Source organism: Salmo salar, chromosome 08 (assembly GCF_965601325.2).
Source record: "Salmo salar chromosome 08, fSalSal1, whole genome shotgun sequence".
Taxonomy (NCBI): Eukaryota; Metazoa; Chordata; class Actinopteri; order Salmoniformes; family Salmonidae; genus Salmo; species Salmo salar.
Window position 1 is genome coordinate 30,873,683 of NC_138298.1, and position 10,177 is coordinate 30,883,859.

The window sequence follows — 10,177 nt, forward strand, 5'->3', positions numbered from 1 at the left end:
GTTTCTCCCTCTCTTACTTGAGGTTATAAACATCATATCTGATGTAGGTTATGGTGTGTGTTTCTCCCTCTCTTACTTGAGGTTATAAACATCATATCTGATGTAGGTTATGGTGTGTGTGTTTCTCCCTCTCTTACTTGAGGTTATAAACATCATATCTGATGTAGGTTATGGTGTGTGTTTCTCCCTCTCTTACTTGAGGTTATAAACATCATATCTGATGTAGGTTAGGGTGTGTGTTTCTCCCTCTCTTACTTGAGGTTATAAACATCATATCTGATGTAGGTTAGGGTGTGTGTTTCTCCCTCTCTTACTTGAGGTTATAAACATCATATCTGATGTAGGTTATGGTGTGTGTGTTTCTCCCTCTCTTACTTGAGGTTATAAACATCATATCTGATGTAGGTTATGGTGTGTGTTTCTCCCTCTCTTACTTGAGGTTATAAACATCATATCTGATGTAGGTTATGGTGTGTGTTTCTCCCTCTCTTACTTGAGGTTATAAACATCATATCTGATGTAGGTTATGGTGTGTGTTTCTCCCTCTCTTACTTGAGGTTATAAACATCATATCTGATGTAGGTTAGGGTGTGTGTGTTTCTCCCTCTCTTACTTGAGGTTATAAACATCATATCTGATGTAGGTTAGGGTGTGTGTTTCTCCCTCTCTTACTTGAGGTTATAAACATCATATCTGATGTAGGTTATGGTGTGTGTGTTTCTGCCTCTCTTACTTGAGGTTATAAACATCATATCTGATGTAGGTTATGGTGTGTGTTTCTCCCTCTCTTACTTGAGGTTATAAACATCATATCTGATGTAGGTTATGGTGTGTGTTTCTGCCTCTCTTACTTGAGGTTATAAACATCATATCTGATGTAGGTTATGGTGTGTGTTTCTCCCTCTCTTACTTGTATAAACATCATATCTGATGTAGGTTATGGTGTGTGTTTCTCCCTCTCTTACTTGAGGTTATAAGCATCATATCTGATGTAGGTTATGGTGTGTGTTTCTCCCTCTCTTACTTGAGGTTATAAACATCATATCTGATGTAGGTTATGGTGTGTGTTTCTCCCTCTCTTACTTGAGGTTATAAACATCATATCTGATGTAGGTTATGGTGTGTGTTTCTCCCTCTCTTACTTGAGGTTATAAACATCATATCTGATGTAGGTTATGGTGTGTGTGTTCTGCCTCTCTTACTTGAGGTTATAAACATCATATCTGATGTAGGTTATGGTGTGTGTTTCTCCCTCTCTTACTTGAGGTTATAAACATCATATCTGATGTAGGTTATGGTGTGTGTTTCTCCCTCTCTTACTTGAGGTTATAAACATCATATCTGATGTAGGTTATGGTGTGTGTTTCTCCCTCTCTTACTTGAGGTTATAAACATCATATCTGATGTAGGTTATGGTGTGTGTTTCTCCCTCTCTTACTTGAGGTTATAAACATCATATCTGATGTAGGTTATGGTGTGTGTTTCTCCCTCTCTTACTTGAGGTTATAAACATCATATCTGATGTAGGTTATGGTGTGTGTTTCTCCCTCTCTTACTTGAGGTTATAAACATCATATCTGATGTAGGTTATGGTGTGTGTTTCTCCCTCTCTTACTTGAGGTTATAAACATCATATCTGATGTAGGTTAGGGTGTGTGTTTCTCCCTCTCTTACTTGAGGTTATAAACATCATATCTGATGTAGGTTAGGGTGTGTGTGTTTCTCCCTCTCTTACTTGAGGTTATAAACATCATATCTGATGTAGGTTATGGTGTGTGTTTCTCCCTCTCTTACTTGAGGTTATAAACATCATATCTGATGTAGGTTATGGTGTGTGTTTCTCCCTCTCTTACTTGAGGTTATAAACATCATATCTGATGTAGGTTATGGTGTGTGTGTTTCTCCCTCTCTTACTTGAGGTTATAAACATCATATCTGATGTAGGTTATGGTGTGTGTTTCTCCCTCTCTTACTTGAGGTTATAAACATCATATCTGATGTAGGTTATGGTGTGTGTGTTTCTCCCTCTCTTACTTGAGGTTATAAACATCATATCTGATGTAGGTTATGGTGTGTGTTTCTCCCTCTCTTACTTGAGGTTATAAACATCATATCTGATGTAGGTTATGGTGTGTGTTTCTGCCTCTCTTACTTGAGGTTATAAACATCATATCTGATGTAGGTTATGGTGTGTGTTTCTCCCTCTCTTACTTGAGGTTATAAACATCATATCTGATGTAGGTTATGGTGTGTGTTTCTCCCTCTCTTACTTGAGGTTATAAACATCATATCTGATGTAGGTTATGGTGTGTGTGTTTCTCCCTCTCTTACTTGAGGTTATAAACATCATATCTGATGTAGGTTATGGTGTGTTTCTGCCTCTCTTACTTGAGGTTATAAACATCATATCTGATGTAGGTTATGGTGTGTGTTTCTCCCTCTCTTACTTGAGGTTATAAACATCATATCTGATGTAGGTTATGGTGTGTGTTTCTCCCTCTCTTACTTGAGGTTATAAACATCATATCTGATGTAGGTTATGGTGTGTGTGTTTCTCCCTCTCTTACTTGAGGTTATAAACATCATATCTGATGTAGGTTATGGTGTGTGTTTCTGCCTCTCTTACTTGAGGTTATAAACATCATATCTGATGTAGGTTATGGTGTGTGTTTCTCCCTCTCTTACTTGAGGTTATAAACATCATATCTGATGTAGGTTATGGTGTGTGTTTCTCCCTCTCTTACTTGAGGTTATAAACATCATATCTGATGTAGGTTATGGTGTGTGTTTCTCCCTCTCTTACTTGAGGTTATAAACATCATATCTGATGTAGGTTATGGTGTGTGTTTCTCCCTCTCTTACTTGAGGTTATAAACATCATATCTGATGTAGGTTATGGTGTGTGTTTCTCCCTCTCTTACTTGAGGTTATAAACATCATATCTGATGTAGGTTATGGTGTGTGTTTCTCCCTCTCTTACTTGAGGTTATAAACATCATATCTGATGTAGGTTATGGTGTGTGTTTCTCCCTCTCTTACTTGAGGTTATAAACATCATATCTGATGTAGGTTATGGTGTGTGTTTCTCCCTCTCTTACTTGAGGTTATAAACATCATATCTGATGTAGGTTAGGGTGTGTGTTTCTCCCTCTCTTACTTGAGGTTATAAACATCATATCTGATGTAGGTTATGGGTGTGTGTTTCTCCCTCTCTTACTTGAGGTTATAAACATCATATCTGATGTAGGTTATGGTGTGTGTTTCTCCCTCTCTTACTTGAGGTTATAAACATCATATCTGATGTAGGTTATGGTGTGTGTTTCTCCCTCTCTTACTTGAGGTTATAAACATCATATCTGATGTAGGTTATGGTGTGTGTTTCTGCCTCTCTTACTTGAGGTTATAAACATCATATCTGATGTAGGTTATGGTGTGTGTTTCTCCCTCTCTTACTTGAGGTTATAAACATCATATCTGATGTAGGTTATGGTGTGTGTTTCTCCCTCTCTTACTTGAGGTTATAAACATCATATCTGATGTAGGTTATGGTGTGTGTTTCTCCCTCTCTTACTTGAGGTTATAAACATCATATCTGATGTAGGTTATGGTGTGTGTTTCTCCCTCTCTTACTTGAGGTTATAAACATCATATCTGATGTAGGTTATGGTGTGTGTGTTTCTCCCTCTCTTACTTGAGGTTATAAACATCATATCTGATGTAGGTTATGGTGTGTGTTTCTCCCTCTTACTTGAGGTTATAAACATCATATCTGATGTAGGTTATGGTGTGTGTTTCTGCCTCTCTTACTTGAGGTTATAAACATCATATCTGATGTAGGTTATGGTGTGTGTTTCTCCCTCTCTTACTTGAGGTTATAAACATCATATCTGATGTAGGTTATGGTGTGTGTTTCTCCCTCTCTTACTTGAGGTTATAAACATCATATCTGATGTAGGTTAGGGTGTGTGTGTTTCTCCCTCTCTTACTTGAGGTTATAAACATCATATCTGATGTAGGTTATGGTGTGTGTTTCTCCCTCTCTTACTTGAGGTTATAAACATCATATCTGATGTAGGTTATGGTGTGTGTTTCTCCCTCTCTTACTTGAGGTTATAAACATCATATCTGATGTAGGTTAGGGTGTGTGTGTTTCTCCCTCTCTTACTTGAGGTTATAAACATCATATCTGATGTAGGTTATGGTGTGTGTTTCTCCCTCTCTTACTTGAGGTTATAAACATCATATCTGATGTAGGTTAGGGTGTGTGTGTTTCTCCCTCTCTTACTTGAGGTTATAAACATCATATCTGATGTAGGTTATGGTGTGTGTTTCTCCCTCTCTTACTTGAGGTTATAAACATCATATCTGATGTAGGTTATGGTGTGTGTTTCTCCCTCTCTTACTTGAGGTTATAAACATCATATCTGATGTAGGTTATGGTGTGTGTGTTTCTCCCTCTCTTACTTGAGGTTATAAACATCATATCTGATGTAGGTTATGGTGTGTGTTTCTCCCTCTCTTACTTGAGGTTATAAACATCATATCTGATGTAGGTTATGGTGTGTGTTTCTCCCTCTCTTACTTGAGGTTATAAACATCATATCTGATGTAGGTTATGGTGTGTGTGTCTCCCTCTCTTACTTGAGGTTATAAGCATCATATCTGATGTAGGTTAGGGTGTGTGTTTCTCCCTCTCTTACTTGAGGTTATAAACATCATATCTGATGTAGGTTATGGTGTGTGTGTTTCTCCCTCTCTTACTTGAGGTTATAAACATCATATCTGATGTAGGTTATGGTGTGTGTTTCTGCCTCTCTTACTTGAGGTTATAAACATCATATCTGATGTAGGTTATGGTGTGTGTTTCTCCCTCTCTTACTTGAGGTTATAAACATCATATCTGATGTAGGTTATGGTGTGTGTTTCTCCCTCTCTTACTTGAGGTTATAAACATCATATCTGATGTAGGTTATGGTGTGTGTTTCTCCCTCTCTTACTTGAGGTTATAAACATCATATCTGATGTAGGTTAGGGTGTGTGTTTCTCCCTCTCTTACTTGAGGTTATAAACATCATATCTGATGTAGGTTAGGGTGTGTGTGTTTCTCCCTCTCTTACTTGAGGTTATAAACATCATATCTGATGTAGGTTATGGTGTGTGTGTCTGCCTCTCTTACTTGAGGTTATAAACATCATATCTGATGTAGGTTATGGTGTGTGTTTCTCCCTCTCTTACTTGAGGTTATAAACATCATATCTGATGTAGGTTAGGGTGTGTTTCTCCCTCTCTTACTTGAGGTTATAAACATCATATCTGATGTAGGTTATGGTGTGTGTTTCTCCCTCTCTTACTTGAGGTTATAAACATCATATCTGATGTAGGTTATGGTGTGTGTTTCTCCCTCTCTTACTTGAGGTTATAAACATCATATCTGATGTAGGTTATGGTGTGTGTGTTCTCCCTCTCTTACTTGAGGTTATAAACATCATATCTGATGTAGGTTATGGTGTGTGTTTCTCCCTCTCTTACTTGAGGTTATAAACATCATATCTGATGTAGGTTATGGTGTGTGTTTCTCCCTCTCTTACTTGAGGTTATAAACATCATATCTGATGTAGGTTAGGGTGTGTGTGTTTCTCCCTCTCTTACTTGAGGTTATAAACATCATATCTGATGTAGGTTATGGTGTGTGTTTCTCCCTCTCTTACTTGAGGTTATAAACATCATATCTGATGTAGGTTATGGTGTGTGTTTCTCCCTCTCTTACTTGAGGTTATAAACATCATATCTGATGTAGGTTATGGTGTGTGTTTCTCCCTCTCTTACTTGAGGTTATAAACATCATATCTGATGTAGGTTATGGTGTGTGTTTCTCCCTCTCTTACTTGAGGTTATAAACATCATATCTGATGTAGGTTATGGTGTGTGTTTCTCCCTCTCTTACTTGAGGTTATAAACATCATATCTGATGTAGGTTATGGTGTTTCTCCCTCTCTACTTGAGGTTATAAACATCATATCTGATGTAGGTTATGGTGTGTGTGTTTCTCCCTCTCTTACTTGAGGTTATAAACATCATATCTGATGTAGGTTATGGTGTGTGTGTGTCTGCCTCTCTTACTTGAGGTTATAAACATCATATCTGATGTAGGTTATGGTGTGTGTTTCTCCCTCTCTTACTTGAGGTTATAAACATCATATCTGATGTAGGTTATGGTGTGTGTTTCTCCCTCTCTTACTTGAGGTTATAAACATCATATCTGATGTAGGTTATGGTGTGTGTTTCTCCCTCTCTTACTTGAGGTTATAAACATCATATCTGATGTAGGTTAGGGTGTGTGTTTCTCCCTCTCTTACTTGAGGTTATAAACATCATATCTGATGTAGGTTAGGGTGTGTGTGTTTCTCCCTCTCTTACTTGAGGTTATAAACATCATATCTGATGTAGGTTATGGTGTGTGTGTTTCTCCCTCTCTTACTTGAGGTTATAAACATCATATCTGATGTAGGTTATGGTGTGTGTTTCTCCCTCTCTTACTTGAGGTTATAAACATCATATCTGATGTAGGTTATGGTGTGTGTTTCTCCCTCTCTTACTTGAGGTTATAAACATCATATCTGATGTAGGTTATGGTGTGTGTGTTCTCCCTCTCTTACTTGAGGTTATAAACATCATATCTGATGTAGGTTAGGGTGTGTGTGTTTCTCCCTCTCTTACTTGAGGTTATAAACATCATATCTGATGTAGGTTAGTGGTGTGTTTCTCCCTCTCTTACTTGAGGTTATAAACATCATATCTGATGTAGGTTATGGTGTGTGTGTTTCTCCCTCTCTTACTTGAGGTTATAAACATCATATCTGATGTAGGTTATGGTGTGTGTTTCTGCCTCTCTTACTTGAGGTTATAAACATCATATCTGATGTAGGTTATGGTGTGTGTTTCTCCCTCTCTTACTTGAGGTTATAAACATCATATCTGATGTAGGTTATGGTGTGTGTTTCTCCCTCTCTTACTTGAGGTTATAAACATCATATCTGATGTAGGTTATGGTGTGTGTTTCTCCCTCTCTTACTTGAGGTTATAAACATCATATCTGATGTAGGTTATGGTGTGTGTTTCTCCCTCTCTTACTTGAGGTTATAAACATCATATCTGATGTAGGTTAGGGTGTGTGTTTCTCCCTCTCTTACTTGAGGTTATAAACATCATATCTGATGTAGGTTATGGTGTGTGTTTCTCCCTCTCTTACTTGAGGTTATAAACATCATATCTGATGTAGGTTATGGTGTGTGTGTTTCTCCCTCTCTTACTTGAGGTTATAAACATCATATCTGATGTAGGTTATGGTGTGTGTTTCTCCCTCTCTTACTTGAGGTTATAAACATCATATCTGATGTAGGTTAGGGTGTGTGTGTTTCTCCCTCTCTTACTTGAGGTTATAAACATCATATCTGATGTAGGTTATGGTGTGTGTGTTTCTCCCTCTCTTACTTGAGGTTATAAACATCATATCTGATGTAGGTTATGGTGTGTGTTTCTCCCTCTCTTACTTGAGGTTATAAACATCATATCTGATGTAGGTTATGGTGTGTGTGTGTCTCCCTCTCTTACTTGAGGTTATAAACATCATATCTGATGTAGGTTATGGTGTGTTTCTCCCTCTCTTACTTGAGGTTATAAACATCATATCTGATGTAGGTTAGGGTGTGTGTTTCTCCCTCTCTTACTTGAGGTTATAAGCATCATATTTGATGGAGCTCTTGGGTGCGGTAGAGGTCATGTACAGGAAGCCCAGGTGAGGGTTGTTCCGGATGATTCTGACGATGTCCGGCGGGGAGCGTATTTTGGCACGGATCACATCCTCTGCTGAGCTGAAGATGAGGGGGTGACTGGCTGGGAGCGGGAAGGGGGAGTGGAGGAAGGGTCCGGTGGGGGAGGGCTTTGTGGACTTGGAGGAACGAGGGCGTTTGGGGGGAGAGGGGGAACACAGGGTACTCTGGGTCATCTGAGCCTGGAGGGAGGAAGCAGTTACCGTCAGTTAGGCTATTATTTATTTATTTATTTGACTTTGAAAAGCATCATGAACAGCTGAAAGGGGACTTTGTACTACGTCTCTCGACAACAAAAGAGACAGATATTGATTGTGGACTGAATTCTTCTGTGGCTCAAATGAGGTTGATGGAACTACTGGTTAAAACAGAACAAGAAAGGCTATGAGTTTAACAGTTGTCTGCCCCGTATTGGTCCACTGTGATACCTCTTAGCTTGCCACGGTCATCAGAGAGCGAGGACGCTATAGGGAGGGCTAGTGACGGACAGAGCACAGCTCAGTATCTGCCTCCCACCGTCTACAATCAATCATTTTATTTCAGAACATGGCTGTATATCACTAGTGAAATCATGGTTAAGATAATCTTGATTCCAAATTAAACCATGTCAAATCTGCATGACATCTATCTGTCCAGCAGAGCCCTTCTCAGTCTTCCACCTGTTTCTCCTTGACGTGGTCAGGCAGCTCAGGGAGGTGGAGGGTGGAGCTCTGTCTGTCAGGGGCCATGTCCATCCACTCTACCCCAGCAAGGGAGGGCGACGGCGGCTTCCAGCCCGACTGGATCAGCCTCTCCCGGTTCTGCCTGTGGATGAACTCTGGCTGCTTGTGGTCCTGGTACTTCTTCAGGACTGGCTAAATGAGAGAAGATGTGTAAATAGAGGTGTTTATGTGCTTATGGGGCAGTTGATGTCTGGGATGGTTGTGAGAACAAAGGCTGATATTTAGAAAACATTACTGTGCGCAAACAGCGTTTACAAGTGGCTGGGTCCCTATATTCCTCTCTTTTTCACACACACACCCCACCCACCAGTATCTCCAGCGGTACGGGTCTCTGCCCTGCCCTCCTGCGTTCCTGGGCCTTGGTGGTGTGTGTGAAGACCAGGGCGTCCGGGTTGCGTTGTGCCTGACTCGGGGCTACTGAGATCAACCTGGCTCTCAATGCCTCTGGGTCTACATGGCCCAGGGACATGGCGAATGGGAGGGTCATCTGCTGTCGGGCCCCAGTCACCTCCTCTCTCCCTGGGCCAGCCTGGCAGCGAGGGGACCCCTTCTGGGAGAACGAAGACATGGTGGCCTCAGACTGCCTCTCAGGGTCTGAGTGGATACTGTGTGTGGGGGTGAAGAAGGAGAGGGAGGTGGGGGAACGATAAGCTCTCCCTTTCGTTTTGGTCTATCAGCTCAAGTGTCAAAGCAAACTATAGTAGCATGCAAGTCATCTTACACATAACTGACATAACAATTGGTTCGCAACTTACCTGGCAACAAGAGATAAACATTGCAATATAACGTTAAATCAAAGAGTTCAAAACAAACATAGCCAACAATATCCGCTAACGCTGAGGGTTATATAAAGTGTTACCACAAACCGTCAGTTTGGTTAACAGAAACAATGTAGCGCTAGCAATTTATAACATATTTCTGAGCAAGTCAAGGTGTATTACTTACATAGCTATCAATGGCACTTTAACATAGACATTAGTAGAGAAACTACAGAATCAAAAACATTAGCTACACTTCTTATCGCTGGTTGTCTTGTCAAAAGTGGAAACACAGTGATCTCGAGTTTCCGGTTTCTTAGCAACCAGTACCTCCCAGCACACGGCGCGGACGACCAACACCTGCACATGCGCGCTTTGCAGTAGAACTCTAATACCATTCACTTCCCAAGGTTTGTATAGCTAGATACCATTCAGTCCCAAGGTTTGTATTGCTTGATTCCCAACAGAACGCGGGCTGTCATACATCGTTTCTTCTTCATGGTAAAACTCTGGACCTCAAAGATGTGTTGCAGTTGAAACTACAGAGGCATTCCTGTTATCGTCTTGATTCTGCAAAATTGAAACACATACTATCCCAGTCTAACCTGACAGAGCATCCTGGAGAGAGTCACTCAACCACACACAAATTAAACATGACCAAAAGAACCAGTGAATTAATTTAGTTAATTTATCCCACCACAGAAAGGTGGATTTAAATACTTCCCAACAATGATCACAGAAAGTGAATATTACAATGACAACACCCAAGAAAATGTATTTTAATATTTCCCAAAACAATGACCACAGAAAGTTACACCACAAAAATATTTCCTAATTTCCCAACAATGACAATAAAACACACCAGAAA

General features: G+C 40.0%; 1 protein-coding gene and 1 non-coding gene across 2 annotated transcripts in view; both read right to left on the reverse strand.

The window, feature by feature from the left end:
• Window positions 1–9,613, reverse strand: part of LOC106599229 (dynein axonemal heavy chain 6) — a 206,915-nt gene extending 197,302 nt beyond the window's left edge. The window contains exons 1-4 of the mRNA XM_082978583.1: window positions 9,497–9,613; window positions 8,859–9,156; window positions 8,489–8,683; window positions 7,728–8,011 (exon numbers count right to left, since the gene is read on the reverse strand). Of these exons, the coding sequence (XP_082834709.1) occupies window positions 7,728–8,011; window positions 8,489–8,683; window positions 8,859–9,119 (740 nt within the window). The 5' untranslated portion in view covers window positions 9,120–9,156; window positions 9,497–9,613. The remainder of the gene's footprint in view (window positions 1–7,727; window positions 8,012–8,488; window positions 8,684–8,858; window positions 9,157–9,496) is intronic.
• Window positions 8,225–8,344, reverse strand: LOC123739197 (small Cajal body-specific RNA 8). The gene has a single exon (XR_006767631.2).
• Window positions 9,614–10,177: the final 564 nt, after the last annotated feature.